General features: G+C 42.9%; 1 protein-coding gene across 4 annotated transcripts in view; it reads left to right on the top strand.

Annotated features, from left to right (window-relative positions):
* SLC5A9 (solute carrier family 5 member 9) overlaps nucleotides 1-20,864 on the top strand; it is a 105,093-nt gene that overhangs the window by 61,642 nt on the left and 22,587 nt on the right. For all 4 annotated transcript variants that reach the window (XM_054979162.1, XM_054979163.1, XM_054979160.1 and 1 more), the window contains exons 8-13: nucleotides 173-378; nucleotides 1,759-1,894; nucleotides 2,326-2,433; nucleotides 2,536-2,686; nucleotides 5,880-6,048; nucleotides 11,576-11,791. In XM_054979162.1, coding sequence (XP_054835137.1) covers nucleotides 173-378; nucleotides 1,759-1,894; nucleotides 2,326-2,433; nucleotides 2,536-2,686; nucleotides 5,880-6,048; nucleotides 11,576-11,791 — 986 coding nt within the window. The remainder of the gene's footprint in view (nucleotides 1-172; nucleotides 379-1,758; nucleotides 1,895-2,325; nucleotides 2,434-2,535; nucleotides 2,687-5,879; nucleotides 6,049-11,575; nucleotides 11,792-20,864) is intronic.

The raw sequence follows: 20,864 nt of genomic DNA, 5'->3' as shown, positions 1-20,864 counted from the left end.
CAAGACCACACACCAAATATAAAATTCTTTGACTATATTGTGAATAGTTTTCACATACAGCTTCCAAGAATGGAAGTAAGACAATGATAAAGGATTGGAAGAGAAGACAGATGGCCGAGGAAAAATGAAGGGAATTGGCTTTATTTCCTTGTGACTTTTTTTTTCTTTTCAGGCTTTGAGAAAGTTGGGTGGTATGAAGGGCTGCAAGAGAAGTATAGTAGAGCAATACCCAGTGTCATTGTCCCAAATACTACTTGTCATTTGCCACGCCAAGATGCCTTCCACATGCTCAGAGATCCTGTTACTGGGGATATTCCCTGGCCTGGGCTTATTTTTGGCCTCTCAGTACTTGCTCTTTGGTGCTGGTGCACTGATCAGGTAAAGTAAATCCTAGGTTATTTGCCCCCTTGTCATTCTTGAAGAATGTATAATAATTTATAATTTTCCTCTAGCGGAGGGTTTGGAGAATAACACCTGTGGGATAACACACATGGAAAAGATTATATATGAATTGAAATCCCTTTTTTTCAGTAAAGATTTATAAGTTATGAACTTGCTTTTTCCTCTGACTTTCAGATCATAGGGTTGCTTTATGCTTCACAGATTTTAAGCACATTTCAGATAAGATAATTCAGTGAAAGAGTCAAAGAACACCATTACGGAAATAAGTGAACTTCAAAATCAAACATTTTTTTTCTCAGTGACCAGAGCAGTAGCTTTAACTGTGACAAGTGAAGTGAAGTAATAAAAGAATTTGAAGCCTCTACTAACAATCTGAACAACTGTACATTGTGGAAACCACATTTCAGATTAACAAATTATTACATAAAACCATGCCTTAAAAGTATATCATTTCTCACCAGATTAGCAGCATATTCAATTAAATACACAGGTATTTAATACTACCATATATAGAACATAACTTCTTACTGGAGAGCTGTGTCAGAGTGTCTAGAGCATTGTATAAGCATTCATGGAATAGTGTTACTTTCCTTTTGTTTGTGGTCTTTGAATCCCAACCAATTTAGAGATGCCTTAATTTTACACTGCTGTGTTTCACATATTTATTAGGAGGATTAAAGGGCTGGATCCTGCAGTAAATCTGCACTAGTGGAAGGGATTTCTATCCTCACTTGCAACCCAGTGCTGCTCAAAATGCACCCTCAATACTGTTCCTGATAGTCAAGAGATCTCTAGGAATGGCAGAGAGGAAATCAGGAGTCTGCAATGTGAGGGAAGATTCCCTGAAAGTCAGTGAAAGTCACCTCCTTCCATTGTTGGAAATTTTCTACAGGATTTTCAACTCACATTGTCTTAATTTACAAAGGCTGTTTCTCATAGAATTTAGAATTCCATGCAAATAATTGGTCTGGTCTTACCAACTCAGTGGCTGCCATTGGTCAGTTATTCAGTTGAAATTGCTTTGATGACATTGATTCTAAGAGCGGAACTACAAGTGACAAAAGGCACAGGTTGGACACTTGTCAGCTTCCCTCAAGTTTTGATGGGAAATGTAGGCATCCTAGTCTTGCAGCTTGGCTCTCTGACTGCTGTCCAATGGACTTTTCAACTGTCACTTGTCCAACATTCTGCCAAGCTGCCTACATTTCCCATCAAAACTTGAGGGAAGCTGACAAGTGTCCATCCTGTTCCTTTTGTCACTTGTAGTTCCACTCTACGCTTTTTTACAAAGAAAACAAAAACATCTCCTTACAAAGTTTACTTGTAACTAGTTTCCTCTTTTGTACTCTACCACAGGTCATTGTGCAAAGGTCTCTCTCAGCAAAGAACCTTTCTCATGCTAAAGGTGGATCTGTGCTGGGTGGATATTTGAAAATCTTCCCTATGTTTTTCATTGTCATGCCTGGCATGATCAGCAGAGCTCTTTTTCCAGGTAGGCTATCACTAGGTTATAATAAAGCTATTGGTGGCTGCATTCACTAATTGTAAACTTACCACAGAGTACATGCACCAATCTGGAGAGCCTGTCACAGCAACATGATGGTTTCAACTTTACGTTTCCAAATGGCTGTGAGAATTACTAAAACTTACCTTTACCTCATAACTAAATGCTTCCTGTGGTAGCATGTACCTTGTCATACATTTACAAGCAGCCATCACAACATAAACTATGGACACTGTATATATGTATTGATGGAAATGGCAGTCGCTCCTTACATTTGGAGTGGAGAATCTATGTCTTGAGTCTGAAATAGAGCCTGAAAGGCACTTCCTCTTTGAATTCGTTCTACCTCAAATGGTAACCACAAAAAGTTGTCCTCTATACTTTATACAATTAAACTTGTATTTATTTTCCTGCCATAGATGATGTGGGATGCGTAGACCCAGCAATCTGTGAGAAAGTCTGTGGAGCTAAAGTTGGCTGTTCAAACATTGCCTACCCTAAACTGGTAGTGGAACTCATGCCTGTAGGTGAGAGACTTTCATTCATTGAGAATGAGGTGCCCTGGTCGGGCAGGGAATGGGCTAGTTTAACAATCAACATTAATTAGATTTCCCTTATTGTTTCCTTAGGCCTGCGTGGGCTGATGATTGCAGTGATGATGGCTGCCTTAATGAGTTCTCTCACCTCTATCTTCAATAGCAGCAGCACACTCTTCGCCATAGATATCTGGCAGCGACTTCGTAAGAAGGCCACCGAGCAGGAACTCATGATTGTCGGAAGGTCTTTTTTTCTTCCTTTTGTTTTTATTCAGTGATCTGGTTGCACTTAGTTTTGCCAGGTCTGGATTGGGAGAGGGTGGGGTTTGAGGAAGGGAGGGGCCTCAGGGGGGTATAATGCCATAGACTGCACCCTCCAAAGCAGCCATTTTCTCCAGGGGAACTGGTATCTATCTCCTGGAGATCAGTTGTAATTCCAGGAGATCTCCAGCTACCACCTGGAGGCTGGCAACCCTAGTTGCACTAGCACAGCAACCTATGTTCAACTGCACATACTATATGAGACTATGTGGCTTTCTTAAGGCTTCTGTAGGGGTTCCAGATTGTCAGCTGCCAAGATTTCTTATTACTAAACTGAGGCCTACTTGAATATGTATTGGACCCTAACCAATACATAACAACAACAACATTTGATTTATATACTGCCCTTCAGGACAACTTGATGCCACACTCACAGTGGTTTACAAAGTGAGCTATTATTATCCTCACTGAGGTACTAAGTGGATTCCCCACAGCCAGAGGTATAAACAATTTATCAAAAATATCACAGACACAGTGTACTTAATATTTATCTGTTTTAAATATAACCTAAAGCCAAGTGCAGAAATCTTAAAGTGTGAAGTACTTACAATAAATAACCTGTCCGGAGCTGGGGGCCCAGCCCCTCAGACTTACCTTTGCGGCAGGCTTGGGGGGGGGCAGCTCAGAACCCACAAGAAGGATACTGCCACCACTGCCCTGAAATCCAGCTGGAGGGTGGCGGGGAGCAGTGGAGTGTCAGAGGCTCCCCCAGCCTCAGGTGGAAGGCGGGCCCAAACAGGCCTGCAGAAAGAGTCCCCAACTGATAGAAAAGCAGCCTGCCCAACACCAACCCCAGGCAGTCCTGGGGCAGGGGAGCATGGGGAAGCGTGTGGGCGGTGGCAAGCCATGTGGAGAGGGTGGAAACCAGCCATCCCCGCCCTTCAAGCAGGACTTAAAAGACAGGGTGTGGCCGGCGACTGCGGCTGACCTCAGGAGGGCCCAGATGGGCCAAGGCTGCCACCAGTCAAGCCAAGGGTGGAGGGCATGCACGGGGACAGGGCAAAACCTGGGGGAGGGGGAGGGAATCCCCCAGGGTGGCCCTATAAAGGGAGGGGTGATGGGGAAGGCTGAGGAGGAGTTGCTGGGAGTGAGCGGAGGCAGAAGGACACAGAGAGAGAATGGCTACCCCAGCGGAAGGAGAGAGGGGCAAGGGTGCTGTAAAAGCCTCCCCTCTCTTCAATTCTGAGGCCTACCCTCAAGTCCTAACCTGACTGGAGGCTGCACCCCCCTCAGGCTCCAATACCCCAGATGCAGAGCCTGACATAACCTATTAAATTCCACAACATATATGCTCATATCATCTCAATAAATACAATAAATATTGATAAATACTTCAGTCAGTTACTACTCAATAAATACTATAGCGATTGTAATAGTTCACAGCCATTGAGTTCACAAATGTTATTGCCAAGCTTATACAATATAAATAATGATAGTCCGACGAGATGCCAGTCAAGTTAGCTCGTTTTGGAAACAAATGTTGTCAAGGGCCATTAATGGCAAATGGCCATCAATTAGCAATACACTAGTATGAACTTTGGAATTCTCTTGGATGTGCAGGTTGAACATAGGATCATTCTGTTGCTCTTTGCTGGCATCTCGTTGGGCTGGGGGCTTTTAATGTTGAGTCTGTGCCCCTGAACTCTATAATGGTCCTGCCTGTGGAAAGAACAAGCTACTATTAGTATCGACCTGAAATTAAGATACAACTACACTTACCTCCACCTACCTCGATCTATATTATTAACTGCCATAAGATTCCCATCCTGGCTTACCTGTAAGAAAGAAGAGATTAAATGGACTGACATTATTTATATTGTATAAGCTTGGCAATAACATTTGTGATCTCAACGGTAGTGAACTATTACATTTGCTATAGCATTTATTGAGTAGTAACTGTCTGATGTATGTATCGATATTTATTGTATTTATTGAGATGATATGAGCACATATGTTGTGGAATTTAGGATAGGTTATTTATTGTAAGCACTTGGCACTTTAAGATTTCTGCATTTGGCTTTAGGTTATATTTTAAACAGATTATTATTAAATGCATAGTGTCTGTAATATTTTTGATGAATTGTTTATACCTCCAGCTGTGGGGAATCCCCTTAGTACCTCAGTTCTAGCATTACCCGGAAGTGCCTTTTTACATTCAGATTATTATCCCACCATGTGAGGTGGGTGTGGCTGAGAGAGTTTTGAGAGATCTGTGACTGACCCAAGGTCCCCCAGCTGGCTTCAAGTGGAGGAGTGGGGAATCAAACCCAGTTCTCCCAAGTAGAGTCCTACTAGTCTTAACCACTACACCAAACTAGCTCTCTTGGAAACAATTTTAAATGCTACAAAAGACAATGAAAACTTGTCTCATATGACACTGTGCACACTACATGTCCTATTCCTAGGACAGCTTCAGATAAGACCTGAAACAATGCAGACTGTGCTACTTTTAAGCTTTGGAACCAAACCATTAAACCTGAACTGAAAGCAAATTTGGACAATGCACACACTATTGCCTTCTATGTCCACTCCATCCCTATTTTTGAAGTTTGTTCTTGCACATGACTAAATCTGTCAAATGTTCTACATAAGCATTTATAATGGCTGCACAGGCCTCAGATCTGGAGGGTGTTAGTTGTCTGACAAAGTCATGGAATTACCATGTTTATTGCAGTGTTCCTAAGAAGCTACTTCTCTCATCTTCCTTTAGGCTAATGAAACATTTAATAATGTGCCAACAACAACAACAACAACAACAACAACAATAACTGCTTATATACCACTTTTCTAAACAGATTAGTGCCCTACTCAGTTCAGTGAATGAAGTGTTATCATTATCCCTACAATACAGCTGGGGAGCTGGGGCTAAGAGGAATGGCTTGCCAAAGGCTACCTACTGAGCTTGTGACAGTAGTGGGATTTGAACCAGCAGACTGATGGTTTGCAACCCAACCACTTAACCACTATGCTACTATCAGTGATGGACATTTGGTTTCACTAAAGGCCATTCTGTCAAACTGTACATTGATAAATTCTCCTGTGGAATCATGCAAAGCACACTTTAGGACTAGATTTCTTTTTCCAAGTTGTGTAGAAATTCTGTTCTGTTCTTCTAGGGTGTTTGTTCTGATTCTCGTTGCCATCAGCATTCTCTGGATCCCCATCATCCAGACAGCCAACAGCGGTCAGCTCTTTGACTACATTCAGTCAATAACCAGTTACCTAGCGCCACCCATCACTGCACTCTTCATTCTAGCAATCTTCTGCAAGAGGATCAATGAGCCAGTAAGTTCAGAATCAATGAGCAGATGCATATGAATAATAGCTTCCACCAAATGTCATCGTTTCATAGTTTTTAAGGGCCGACAAGACCATTCATTATGATTATATTGACTGACTTCTTTTGAATGCAACAACTGTGGAATTTAGCCTCATTAGAGTAATGCATCTCTTTAAAATGATTCTTAGGACTTTGATTACTGGTTTAACAGAAAGTAGTGATATAACACAGGAAAGAGGGAAAGAAAGGGAGGAGAAAGGAAGAAGCTTCATAAAGAATTGCCAGCACTTATTTTCTTTCACTGCTTAGAAAGTAATTCTTATTCCAATGCTGATTTTTTTAGCTTTGTGGTCATCAAATCTCTTTTGGTTTGAGACTTCAGGAAAGCAAAGCCTGATATAATTATGTGAGGGATCTTTCTCTGAGAATGGTGTTTCACTCATCTGTTTTACTAACTCAATAAATAAACTGATCTTGTTAGATTTCATATTCTGTCATAATGCATCCGTTCAGCATCTCAAGTCCAGATAAATCCCACTTTTCCCAAATCAGTGCAAGCAAACTTTGTATGTTCTTTTTGGAAGTACTGCTTTGTGCACCCTAAACCCTAAACTGTACATAGCTTATATGAGAAGACTTAGAATAGGAATACCACCTCCACAGACAGTGTGACCTCAGTTTGACCACTTACCTTCAGATCTTTTCCCTTCAGTCATATAATACTTAAAGTCCAATGTACAGAGGGAAAGGATGGGGAGTATTTCTTTTAAAGAAAAGCCATTATAATAAGCAATAAAAAGTGAAATGAAAATCCTAGGATACTGCTAGAAGTCTAAAATAATGTTAGCTTATAGGAAGCATAGGTCCCTTCATCAGTCTCTAGAAACTCCAGATGAAAGACTGCAGACCTTTAGTTCGGAATCTGTTAAAGTCTTTTTACTCCCCTATTGCATCTGCAGACAGACCCCACACTAGGTTTTTCCATAAGCACTCTGGCTCACTAAAGTTCTGTTGCTGAATTGCTAAATATATACACACATATATATACACACATATGCACCTTCACAGGTTACAGTATCATTTATGTCCATTGTATAAATATGACAATGGCAGCATTCCTTCATGCTGACCTTGCACATAACTGTCTGGGAGACTGTTAATCTACAGTACTTTCTAAATATTACAGTGGAAGCACCTTTTCCATAGATTAGCTCATGCGGAAAGGAGAATGATTTATTTATTTTTATTTTATTTATTTTCAATTTATATTCTACCCTCCCCACATTTCCAGCAGGCTCAGGGTGGATTACAGACACATACAGTTAAAATATATAAAATGATTATTATACATTAGTAACCATAAAAACATCCAAAATTACTACACAAGTTAAAATACATATAAACATGAACATAGCAGCACAACTAACCAGCCTAAATCATCTCCAGAGCATCTTCGTAGTAAAAAGATGATTTAAATGGTGGCTATTTGTGGTGGGGAGGGCCCAATCCACCATCAACTGGCCAGGGGTTGATTAGATCTGTATCATTAACCTCACTTGCATACTTGCTTGTAGCTAGGGGTGTGTGATTCAGGATTGGTATTCGGTAAAAATACCGAATTTTACCTGATTCGGTAAAATTCAGTATTACCGAATTTAAAAGGGATTACCAAATCATATTCAGATTACTGAATACAAGTTTATTGAATTTATTTGGTAAAATTCAGTAAACTTTGGAACAGCTGGGCTGTTCCTTGCTGTTCCTTTGTTAAGAAACAGCAAATAAACAGTGTTTCATGCCTTTTTTAACCAGATGGAGGTGGGGAGAGTGAGACAGAGACAGAAGAGAGGGGGAAGTGAGCGGCCAATCCTTGCAGGAGCTCTCCTTCTCTGGCCAATGTAATTCTCTGGAGTGCCTTCAAGACTTTTTTAAACTGCTGCAAGGAGTTAAATTAGGAGGCTTGCCTCAGAGCAGCCTCCATTTTGCTTTGGCCTGGAGACTAAGAGACACTGCCTGGCTTGCTGCTGGCTGTTGTCTCTCTCTCTGTGGTCTGGCTGCTTCAGACAGTGACTGGATCCTGCTGCCCAGTGAGTGGATTCCTGGCTGCTGCTTATGTTAAGACTTGCGGCACCTGGAAGACTTCTGCTGCACCTGAAGAACTTCTGTTGCTGCCTGGTTTGAGAATTGTTAGACTCACTGTGTTTTTTCTCCCTTTGTGGGGAGGGGGTTGGTCTGGTATCTGAGAGGGATAGGGTTGGGGTAGTAAGGGAAAAGAGGTGTTTTTTTTTTAGTTTGCCTTTAAAAAACTGCCTTTTTGCTGTGTATGGTGTCTGGGGGGTGGTGCTTTGGTTGAGCTTTCATAGGGGGACTTTGGAATCTGACTTCTGAACTTGGTTATATTTACTGTTAATTTTGCTGTTTGCTCTTCTAGGGTGTTGTTTTATCCTGTTGTTGGTAAAAAAGAAATTGCTTTGTGGGAGGTGCTTTGGTTGAGATTTTGTGGGGCGTGCTTTGGTTGGGCTTTTACTCATTATACTTAGTGCTTATTTTGCTGTTCTTCTGGGGGGGGGGGGTTTCTGTTGTTGAGGTGCTTTGTTTGCCCCTTTTATAATTGCTTATTAGAGTCACTTGTTCTTCTTGGGAGGGGGTTGGGGTTTCTGTGTTTTCCCCTGTTTGGGGGGTTTTGTGCTGTACATTTTTGCTGGTTCTCTGGTATGTGTGTGTTTCCCCCTGTTGTTGAGGCTGTTCTTTCTTTATAGTAGTTTGGTTGGTGTTTCTGTTTTCATAGAATAATAGAATCATAGGGCTGGAAGGGACCTCCAGGATCATCTAGTTCATCCCCCTGCACAGTATGTTGCCAAGTAGGCCCCCTCTCTTGCTTTAAGGCCTGCCATGAACTGTGTTAAAGTTTCCTGCACTGATGTTTTTACTGCTACACCAAGATTGCCCTACACGTGTGTGTTCTGATGCACGTGTCAGTTTCCTGCCTGCGTGTTAATTGCCTTGCTGTTACAATAGACTGTGTAGTGCCCTGACTCCATGTTCGGTTAACTGCACAAAGGACTCTCTTTCTGGGCAGTCCTGCCCTGACCTGTATCTGGATTTCCCAGTGTGTGTTTGGACTTGATTACAAGTGTGCCCCGTGCCTGCATTGCCATCTGCCACGGACCATGCCTGTTCCCTGCTTTGGACTGTGTTTTGTGTGCTGTTCCCCCTGCCTCCATGGAAGCCTGCCTCATATGGGCCCAAGCCGCTGCTAGCAGCCAGGCGCCTGCCGGGGAAACCTCCAGCGAGCCTGGCTAGGCGCTCCCTGGTCAGTTCCCGCCTGGAGCCTCCCGCGAGCCGGTCGCCGAGCTTGCCCTCGCTACCGGGCAGCCTGCTATCCAGCCCCAGCTATGCCCAGCCGGCATCCATGTTCTCAGGCAGCCAGAAGACCCAGGGAAGAAGACTGCTTTGAGAAGCCATTTCGGCGAAGCGGGCACACCACGTCCGCAGCGAGAGTACCTCGCCCCGCTCTGCATATCTTAGGAGCCGCCCAGGAGAAGGAACTAAGTGCCGACCATCCCAAGCACTTAGAGAATGCATCTCAAAGAAACCTCCGCATTCCAGAGCTGATGACATCAGGACAAGCCCTGTCCGCTGGAACATCCATTCAGCCCACTTGGATTTCCCCCTCCCTCTTTTGTCCCCTCTTCCTGAGGTGTCACTTATCACAATCTGATTACCAAAGTGGCCCATCCAAGCTATTCAGTAGCCCATTAGAACCTTTGTTTTAAACTGTGAGAACCACCAAGTACAGCACCAGCCCCAGGGTACGTTTTGGGGTATTTAAGCTGGTCTCTCAGACCACTCGGTGCTCGTGCCATCCTATCCAGAACCCCTCGCTGTCCGTCTGTGGTCCCAGTGCTGGCATTGGGCCACCTCGCTGTTGTGTCTCTGCTTCGCTTCAGGATAAGTGAGTATTCCCTCTACCATCGTTGGGAACCAGCTAATGCGAAAGTCTCTGTATTTCCTACTCTGTATTTCTTAGACCTTGTATGTTTTCTTGTATGTATGTGCAAGTTCAGGCTTACGCCACACTATTAGAAAATACACGTGTTTGAACCTATTTGTAGTCTGCCTCTTTTTCACTTGAGTGTCTGGGATCGGGACCTCCGTAGACATAGGTTAAGATCCGCGCTAATTTTAAGTTACAGACTGCTATAGCTAATTCCCCATTATAATAAAGAGCAGTTCTGGTAACAAGTACAGGAAATTTACAACTATTCTCCCACATCCCCATGCTTTGCTCCATACCCTAAAGATGGCAAACACTGTTAGGATCCCTAGCCAAACTGGCATGGGGAAAATTGCTTCCTGACCCCAAAGTGGTGATTGACATTACCCTGGACATGTAAGAAGTGGCCACAAGAACTAAGCACTTATGTAACCCTTCTTGCCCTCCCTCTCATGATCTGTCTAGGTTCACAGAATTAGCATTGCTGTCAGATGGCTATCTAGCCTCTTCTGTTGGCTCATTCCCATAGGGAATAATGGAGAATGGAGGTGGCTGGGGGAATTTTATTTGGGGGCCATCAAATGCCCCCCTCTGATGCAATCTTTATGAAAGAGGTCATTAGGGAACAGTTAGGAACAGGTCTCCTGAAAATTTGGGGAAATTTGGTCAAAAATTATGCCCCCCAGGCCTCTGGATATACTGGAATTGGGTTTCTCATAGGAAACAATGGCCTAATATTACCAAATTTTAGTGAATTTGCTCTGTATTACTGAAATGAACTAGAAAATTAATTCAGAATTCAGAGAATACCAAAGGTTTTTTTTCCAGTTTGGCATTACTGAATCCAAATTTACTGAATTTTTTTCATGTACACACTCCTTCTTGTAACGCCCCATGAATGAAGCTTAAGTATCCCAGTACCTGTCAAATAGGTAATGTGCTTCTTAATTAAATAACCCAAGACTACAACGATATCTGAACTAAGACAACGCAGGTCTAGGTTTGTCACAATTTACTAGATGACAGTAGTACTCATAAAGGAATATCTTCAATCATGATCCTTTCCAACCTGTGGCATATTTATTTTAGAAAATATATATCAAGCCTTTTCTTTAGATCAATCTTAACAAGTAAGGCAGCTAACAATTGTATAAAAACTACTTTTGAGAGCCAGTTTGGCGTGAGAGCCAGTTTGGTGTAGTAGTTAAGTGCGCAGGACTCTAATCTGGAGAACCAGGTTTGATTCTCCACTCCTCCAATTGAAGCCAGCTGGGTGACTTTGGGTGAGTCACAGCTTCTAGGAGCTCTCTCAGCCCCTCCCACTTCACAGGGTGTTTGTTGTGGGGATAATAATAACATACTTTGTAAACCGCTCCGAGTGGGTGTTGTCATCCTGAAGGGCGGTATATAAATCAAATGTTGTTGTGATGATGATGATGATGATTTAAAGAAAAAATAATCATTAATAAAGAAAATGAAACAAGCTGATATTTCCAACCCTTCTATTCATCATGTCACCTTTGTTCTCCTCCTAGGGTGCATTCTGGGGCCTGATGTTTGGCCTAATCATCGGTCTTATTCGGATGATTATGGAGTTTATTTACAGGGTGCCTTCCTGTGGTGAGGAGGACAAAAGGCCAGCTGTGTTGAAAAACATGCACTATTTGTACTTCGCTATCATCTTGTGTGCACTCACGGCCATTGTTATTTTCTTAGTTAGTCTTTGCACACCACCAATTCCAGAGGAAAAAGTAAGTGGCTCTCCAAGATCAAATCTCTCCTTTTAAAAATGTTCTCTGTTGACTTTGTTTTCCTAGAATGTGCTGGTTTTGGACCTCAGCACTACAGCAGGCTAGTTTGTCCAACAAAGATGACCTTATTTCAAATCACACCACTTCCCAGGTATTGTGGAGTTAAAAACTTCTTCAGGTTCAGTGAGCACAGGAAATGGAACACAGGGCTCCATGCTGGGAGGATGCCACAGTGTATCCTATCAAGGAGAGAGGCAGGCAGTAGGGAAGAAATCATATTACAATGGACTGCTGAGGAGGGAATGTAATGGCTTTAATTGAACCCTCTCTCATATTTCAACAGAGACAGCATCAGTCTTATAAGCTAACAAGATTATATTGTTGAAGCACTAGTATTGTGAAAGAGAACATTCTATGCCAAACTGATCACAATTACATCGAACAACTTAGAGTTGATAGCATACACCTCTGTTTCGTTGACTGTGCTAAAATGGTGGGGGTGGGATGACAAGTTTTCCCAGAATCAGTCCAGTTTGGGGCTTTACATAGTCAGAAAACATATAGACCAAATGGGTAGAGGTGGAACCCAGCATTGCATCTATTGTCCCTTCTGCCTAGCTACATCCAATTATGGTATCTGACTGCTCAGGAACATCGAAAATGAGATTAATTCCTTTCCTCCATGGTTTATGACCTTATGAAAAGGGTTTTTTTTTAAAAAAATCATTAAACAGAAGGGTACCTCCATAATCTTCTCTAGGTGAATGTTGTACAGGAATCTGTCTGAGCACTTCCATATATGATTAACCAATTCAAATTACGTTGGACATTCTCAGAGATCCATTTTGGGCTGAACTGGAGCCTGTCTGGTTATGTGTAGAAGTGTGGCTTCATAAATTGCTAAATTGATGTGTTGAGAATACAAGATGTGGATCTATACTGAACTTGCCAAGGGAAGACAAAATGGCATACTTGTTTTATCTTATAGTCAGCTTGAAACTCAACTCACAGTGTAACAGACATTGCTCATACTGTATGATAGTATAGTAAACCCACTCAGAGAGTTGTTACAAACTGGGAATATGATAAAGGAGGTGAAAACTCACTGCTTCTCTATATAATATGCTTCCACAAGCTGTTGGGATAAATGAAATTCGACTGCATTTGAACTGAAATGATATTGAATTGAAAAGTACAATTTGTTTCAGGTCTAATCATTTATTTTCATTCTGCACTACTGCTAGTAAGAAAATGGGAAAAAGCATCTCCCTCTTACCTCCAAATGATTATATTTTTAGCCAATATAAATAGATTACAGATAATAAAACTACAGTGGCGATGGACATATGTGTAACTCCAGAAGAACCCTTGTCCCTGTACAACTTTCCCAGACTGACCTTGTTCTTTATAGATAGTTAATGGACATGAAGGGGAGGGGAGATTTGTATCTGGTGTTTTGAGTAGTACCTTTAAATCAATTATAGCCTAAGAAAACCAAGCAGAAGCATTTTCCCTTGCTGTTTTGGACACTCTCCCATCCCTGTGGTGATGGATGCTGAGCCACAAAACAAATATGCAAAGAATTTGTTTGGTATGCCTCAGAGTTCATATGTTTTCATTGTAGCAGCCCATATTGTGTCATGTTGTCCTTGAAAACTCTGCAAAGGAGCTTACAATTAAATTTAAGACTGTGAAGCTGAAATGAAACTGCCAGGTGCCAAATGACATTTTGGAAGAGAAGGATTTATTCTAGTTTTACAGCAGAAACCGAGGCGGAGATTTTCCCAAATACTTAAAAAGTTTCTTTTATAAATGGGGATGAAGAGAATATGAAGAAATGGAGAATGGCAGAGGAAGTGAAATCCTAACATTGTACCAGATTATGGTGAGGGAATGAGGGAATAAGACCGGATAGTCTGTTAGTTTCCTGTCACAATGCTTATAGTGCACTGTGGCAAACTCATTTTGTCCACTATAAATAGTAACCTTCATCAATGGTATCTAGGGCAGCTGATTATCATGTATTGCTTTATGTATTGCTAAGCAGTTGTGTGAGTAGTAAACAGGCTAATTAACCATGCACATGCCTAATATATAATTGGAAAGCACAATATCTAGTTGCTGGATGAATAAAAGGTTGTGCATACATGTTTTCTTGACATTTTCTCCATAACATGTTTCTCCTCACCTAATGTTTTTTTTCTAAAATGGTTGACATTCTGAGGGAGACAGTGAAAAGAAAGCAAGTCACCCCAGAGACCCAGAAAATATCATGCTGAAGTTAGCAGATAATGTGCAGAGGAAATCTACATCTTAATATCCAAGATATTGGTTGAAATGCCTTCCACATGGGAAATTACTTGGATAACCTGTTAAGATTTGCCAGGCCTTCTATCTAGAGATGGTACCTGTCTCTGTCAAAGCTATTATACCTTTGTCATAGAAGGAGGAGTAAGTGGGCAGATGGGGCAGATAGAGCTTGACATGTTATGGTGATAAAGTACTCTACTGGAGCCTCAGGGGAAATGGCCATTCCATCCTGGATGGGTCCCTTTTACAGGCCAATGGGAAAACAACAGCCTTTGATGTGCTAATGTCTTGCTATTGGGCAAGTGGCTCTGGCATGCTTTCGGCTTCTAAGCTTTTGGGTTTGAGCTTTTGGGTTATAGAAACTCAAACTCACATTGGTTTATGTCCCTTTGGCATATATAGGATGAACCCCAAAAAGGAGCTGTTTGTGCATCTGTGTATAAGAAGTTATGTGAACATCTCTGTGTGAAAATGTGTATGTATGTGATCCGGGGTGTACAACAATGGGTGGATATACAGAAGAATCAGCAGCCTTACCATTCCCATACCCTACTGCCATAGGTTTGCCAGGTCATCCCTGGTGGGGCGAGATGGTGGGAGCAAGACTTCCAGAAGTGACATCAATACATTGCTACCATGCCAGAACTGCTTTGGTTTTGCCCCCAAACCAGATCTTCGTTGCTGACATGATAACATAAACTGTCATTTAGCTTAACAAACCTTTTGCCTTTTATTTCCTTAGCATATATCATAGTTCTATACTGTATTTACCCTAGAGTTCTGCCCTTATGGTAATGAAGTTGTTTTACAGTGCAGTCCTAAGCAAAGTTACTCCACTCTAAGCTCATTAACTTCAATGGGCTTAGAATGGAGTAACTTTTCTTAGGATTGCAGTGTTAGTTAAGAAACATTATCTTGAGTCTTGCCACACATCCCTTACACTAGCCAACATTATTGAGGGCAACCTTGAGCAAACGTATTCCTGGACAGTTGCTAGAATACAAGAGGAGGTCCCCAGCACAGGAGGCAGATATCCAGGAGTAGTACCAAGCTACTGAAGGGTGACTCAAGCACCCTCGCCTAGCAAGGGAAATAGTTACCAGCTCTCTACCCCAGTATCCCAGCCAGGGCTGCATGCCAGTGACAGAATATTACAGGGAGCTAGGAAGAAACAATCTCTCATCCTGCTGCTTGACTGGTCTCTTTATCCACATTTCTCTTCCACACGGTATAGTGTGCAGGGCACTGATTATGGATTTAAAACAGGAAAGACGGGAGATTGCCCCAAACAGTAGGTTGGAAGTTCAGTAGGAGCACTGACTTTTGGTACCACTGAGATTTTAAAGCAATAGATATTTTCCCAAAAGGATACTAGGAAACCCTCTTTTGGCACAAATGTGCATCCTATACAAAAAGAAGAAACAAAAGCGGCCCTTGGCCCTGCATCATTTTCAAATCAAACTAATAAATGCATTAAGAGTTACAACATTAATCATACCTACACTTAAACTGGCTTAAGTGTTTTGTGGCTTCCACTAGAACTATTTAATCATAATGCATTTTCTTGTGTCTTCACTCATCATTTGTGTCAGGAAAAGGGAAATGCCACTTGAATCTTTTTTGTCCTCTAACTTCATTACATTCAAGTTAGATTTAACAAGTCACACACACACAAATTTACAAGGATTCTTCAGGAAAGACGAGGATCATCAAATCAAAGCAATTTAGCACAATATGACAAGAAAGATTAGACTTGTCTGATGCTCATCTTGGTTAAAAATAATTTAAATACAGTTATAAATCTTCAGATTAGACAACTCTTTGTGTCAGCTGGATACTGCCTTCTAGATTTTGTGCCTGAAATTTAAAGTATTAAAACTACTATTCTTTCCTAAATGACCTTTTGGAGTTAACTTTCCAAGTAGAATAAGGAGGCCATTAACTATGCAGTCTGCACAATGATGCATATTAGAAACCTGATGGCATTTTTTCCCTAGAAGAACATCTTCATGGAAACATAGAGCTGGAAGGGATCCCAAGGGTCATCTAATGCAGCCCCCTGCACAGTGCAGGAAATTCACAACTATCCTCCCACCTCCCTCAGTGACCCCTACTCTATGCCCAGAAGAAGGCAAAAAACTTCCAGGATCCCTGGGCAATCTGGCCTGGAGGAAAATTCCTTCTTGATCCTAAAGTGGCGATTGACATTACCCTGGGCATATAGGAAAGGGCCATGAGAGCCAAGCACTGGCTCATTCCTTCATGCACTTCTTCTCTTGATCTGTGTACATTCATATTAAGTCAGAGAATCATCATAGCTGTCAGATGATCATCTAGCCTTATCTTAAATACCTCAAAGGAAGGAGAGCCCACCACCTCCTGAGATGGTGGTGCCGGCAGGAGCGCTTTGGCTTCCGGGACCATGAGATAGGTTTTTTTAGAGAAGGCCTTCTAGCACATGATGGGCTTCACCTCTCAAGGGCAGGGAAGAAAACGTTTGGAACGAACCTGGAGAACTTCATCAGGAGAGCTTTAAACTTATGCCACAAGAGGCAGGGGACGATAGACATGGCGACTTCAATGATGAAGTGAACACAGTGGGGACCCACCTGGGTAGGAAAGGTCAAACAAAGGTACAAGGCTACAAGTGTCTATATACCAATGCCCAAAGTATGGGCAATAAGAAAGAAGAGCTTGAGCTTCTATTGCAAACAGAGGGCTATGATATAGTAGGAATTACTGAGACTTGGTGGGATGATTCCCATGACTGGAATGTGCTAGTGTATGGGTATGAGTTGTTCAAGAAAAAACGGAAGTGTAGAAGAGGAGGTGGAGTGGTGTTGTATGTGGGGAGAGGGCTTGATTGTCAAGAAGTTATGGAGAATGGGGCGGACAGCCCGGTGGAAAGTATATGGGTAGAAATAAGGGGAGGAAGGACAAAGGGTATTATTGTTGGAGTCTGCTACAGACCACCTCACCAGCGAGAAGAAATGGATGCTGCCCTCTTTGAACAGATTGGCAGAGTATCCAGACATCAGAACCTTGTAATTATGGGTGACTTCAACTTCCCCAATGTGTGCTGGGAGACAGGCTCAGCAAAGCGTCATGAATCATGCAATTTCCTGACCTGCCTGGCCGATAACTTCCTTTTTCAAAAGGTGGAGGAAGCTACAAGGGGTTCGGCCATACTAGACTTGATATTAACCAACAGGGAAGAATTGGTAGATGAGATGAAGGTGGTGGGGACCTTACGGGGAAGTGGCCATGTCCTTCTTGAATTCCAGTTGCTGTGGGGAGCCAAGGAAGTTCATAGACAGACTCGTAGGTTAGATTTTCGTAGGGCCAACTTTGATGAACTCAAAGGCTTGATGAGAGTCATTTCATGGGGGAGTGTGCTGGAAGGGAAAGGAGTGAGCGAAGGGTGGGCCATTCTCAAACATGAGCTTTTGCAAGCTCAAGCCCTCACTATCCCAGCAAGACGGAAACATGGTAAGGGCTCCAAGAAACCGATGTGGATGCACAGAGAGCTCCAGAATAAGCCAAGGGAGAAAAAGGAAATGTTCAGGAAATGGAGAGAAGGACAGACCTCTAAAGAGGAGTATATGAGGGTTACTAGGTACTGCAGATCAGCCATCAGAGAGGCCAAAGCTCAGTACGAGCTGGGTCTGGCCAGGAGGGCTCGCTACAATAAGAAAAACTTCTACGGATATGTGAGAAGCAAACGCAAGGTAAAAGAGGCAATTGGACCGCTGTTGGGAGTAGATGGAGAAACTCTGATGCAGGACAGAGAAAAAGCAGACAGGCTTAATGACTTTTTTGCCTCTGTTTTCTCCCTGAAGAACTCAGGCACATCTAGAGATAGTAGAAAATGTGGCAGGACACCTGAGTGGCTAATTGACATTGACAGAGAGGTAGTGGAGAGGCATCTGGCTGCACTGGATGAATACAAATCCCCTGGGCCGGATGGGGTGCCCCCAAGAGTGCTGAAAGAACTTTCCAGAGAACTTGCAGAACCCCTCTCCATCATCTTCAAGGCCTCCTGGAGGACTGGGGATGTGCCACAAGATTGGAGAAGAGCGAATGTTATCCCAATCTTTAAGAAAGGGAGGAAGGATGACCCGGGAAACTACAGGCCGGTCAGTCTGACTTCTGTTGCTGGGAAGATATTAGAACAGATTTTAAAGGGATCAATCTGTAAGCATCTGAAGGACCGCTCAGTGATCCGGGGAAGTCAGCATGGTTTTGTTCCTAACAGATCCTGCCAGACCAACCTGATTTCCTTCTTTGATCGAGTGACCAGCTTGCTGGATCGGGGGAACTCTGTTGACGTGATTTATCTGGATTTCAGTAAAGCTTTTGATAAGGTCCCCCATGACATTCTGATGGGCAAACTGGAAGACTGTGGAGTAGACTATAGGACAGTTCGGTGGATAGGGAACTGGTTGGAGGGCCGCACTCAAAGAGTGGTGGTCAACGGCGTTTCATCAGATTGGAGGGAGGTGTCCAGTGGGGTGCCGTAGGGCTCGGTTTTGGGCCCGGTACTTTTCAATATTTTTATCAATGATCTGGATGAAGGAGTGGAAGGGCTGCTCATTAAATTTGCTGATGATACCAAATTGGGAGCGGTAGCAAACACCCAAGAAGATAGAATTAAAATTCAACAAGACCTGAATACTCTGGAGAAGTGGGCAGCTGTGAATAGGATGCAATTCAACAAAGACAAGTGCACAGTATTACATCTGGGCGACAAAAATGGGAAACACAAATACTGGATGGGGGATACACTTCTGGGCAGTAGTATATGTGAAAGGGATCTTGGGGTAAGCGTGGACTGTAAACTGTATATGAGCAGTCAGTGTGATGCGGTGGCAAAAAAGGCTAATTCAATCTTGGGTTGTATCAAAGAGCCCATAGCGTCGAAATCGCAGGAGGTCATAGCCCCTCTCTATACTGCCTTGGTCAGGCCACACCTGGAGTATTGTGTGCAGTTCTGGACGCCTCACTTCAAAAAGGATGTGGACAAAATCGAGAGGGTGCAGAGGAGAGCGACAAGAATGATCAGGGGTCTGGAGACTGAGCCCTACGAGGAAAGGCTGAGGGCCTTGGGAATGTTTAGTTTGGAGAAGAGGAGGTTGAGGGGGGACATGATTGCTCTCTTTAAATATTTGAAAGGCTGTCATTTGGAGGAGGGCAAAGAGCTGTTCCAGTTGGCAGCAGAGGGTAGGACGTGAAGCAGTGGGCTAAAACTACATGCACAAAGGTACCGGCTGGATATTAGGAAAAACTTTTTCACGGTCAGAGTAGTTCAAAAGTGAAATCAGCTGCCTAGGGAGGTGGTGAGCTCCCCTTCACTGGCAGTTTTCAAGAAAAGGCTGGGTGAATACTTGTCAGAGATGCTTTAGGCTGATCCTGCACTGGGCAGGGGGTTGGACTAGATGGTCTGTATGGCCCCTTCCAACTCTATGATTCTATGATTCTATGAATATTCTGGATTTGAGTCACCTTGAAAACTGTTCTTGCCTCATCCTGCTTTATATTTAGAAACCATGTATGAATGACTGTTGTTTCTAAGCAAGAAACAATACAAATTAGTTTGTAGTTTGTTTGTGTGTTTGTAGATTGAAATACATTTTTTTTAAAAAAGGCGCGCTCAACAACTTTAATGCAAGTAATTGTTTCAGCTCATGAAGTAGATTTTTGGCTCACAACACTGCACAGCTTAGAGGGAACATTGCATAACCTCCCCTCCAAAAACACAAACTTTTCTAAAAGGAAAAAAAGGTGTTGGTGGGCTGTAACACGTACACTAGAGCATAACAAGGAATCTCCCTCAAAAGGAGACTGGCTGACATCCCAAAATCACCGACATAGAGTCTGTTTACACGAGACATTTTACACAAGGACACTCAAGAGTTCCAACTCTTTTCAAACCTCTTCTAAGATTTAAAAGGCAACAGTTAAATCACGAACATCATCATCTTTGCATCATCAGTTCTCCCTGAAAACACAGAGGATGGGAGCTTCAGTAACTGGAAAGAAATTCGTGAGTTGGATGAAGTCTCCTGGCAAAGGAGATACAGGAGAAACCATGGCTTTTTTTCAGCTGGAACGCGGTGGAACAGAGTTCTGGAACCTCTTGAAAATGGACACATGGTGGCCCCGCCCCCTGATCTCCAGATAGAGAGGAGTTTAGATTGCCCTCCGCACTGCTGGAGCAGAGCAGAGGGCAATCTAAACTCCCCTCTGTCTGGAGATCAGGGGGCGGAGCCACCAGACATGTGACCATTTTCACCAAGGGCAATTTCAACTTTTAAAAACTCCTCCCTTGTTCCAGCTGACCCAAAGTGACGACATTGGCCCTGGGAGTGTGCGCGCACATTGCGGGCACGCATGTAGTACCAGGGGCACCACCTCCTGCCAAGAGTTGCCCCCTGTGCTGGCAACCCACTGAGTTCCACCACCTCTTTTCCCAGAAAAAAAGCCCTGGGAGAAACTAACGTTTATTGCAAGAGACCTTGCTGGGAGATTCAAGAGGGTAGAGGTGTTGATTCTGGCCAAACATTTTACACTCCTTTTTCAAAGCTCCACTTCAGGAAATTTCTTGAAGAAAGGGGGATGGGGGTGTTCTTTACAAAAATGGTGGGCACCTGCGAAGGGAGTTCTTCCTTCCCCATACTTGATGGCACTTTTCTGCCCAACTTTTAAAGAAACACTGCCCCCCCCCCCATCCCATGGCAGCTGGCATATGAAGAACAAATAGGAA

The sequence above is a fragment of the Eublepharis macularius genome, chromosome 5 (genome assembly GCF_028583425.1).
Source record: "Eublepharis macularius isolate TG4126 chromosome 5, MPM_Emac_v1.0, whole genome shotgun sequence".
Classification (NCBI taxonomy): Eukaryota; Metazoa; Chordata; class Lepidosauria; order Squamata; family Eublepharidae; genus Eublepharis; species Eublepharis macularius.
Note: the sequence above shows the minus strand (reverse complement) of the source record. Positions and strands in the feature narration are given on the sequence as shown.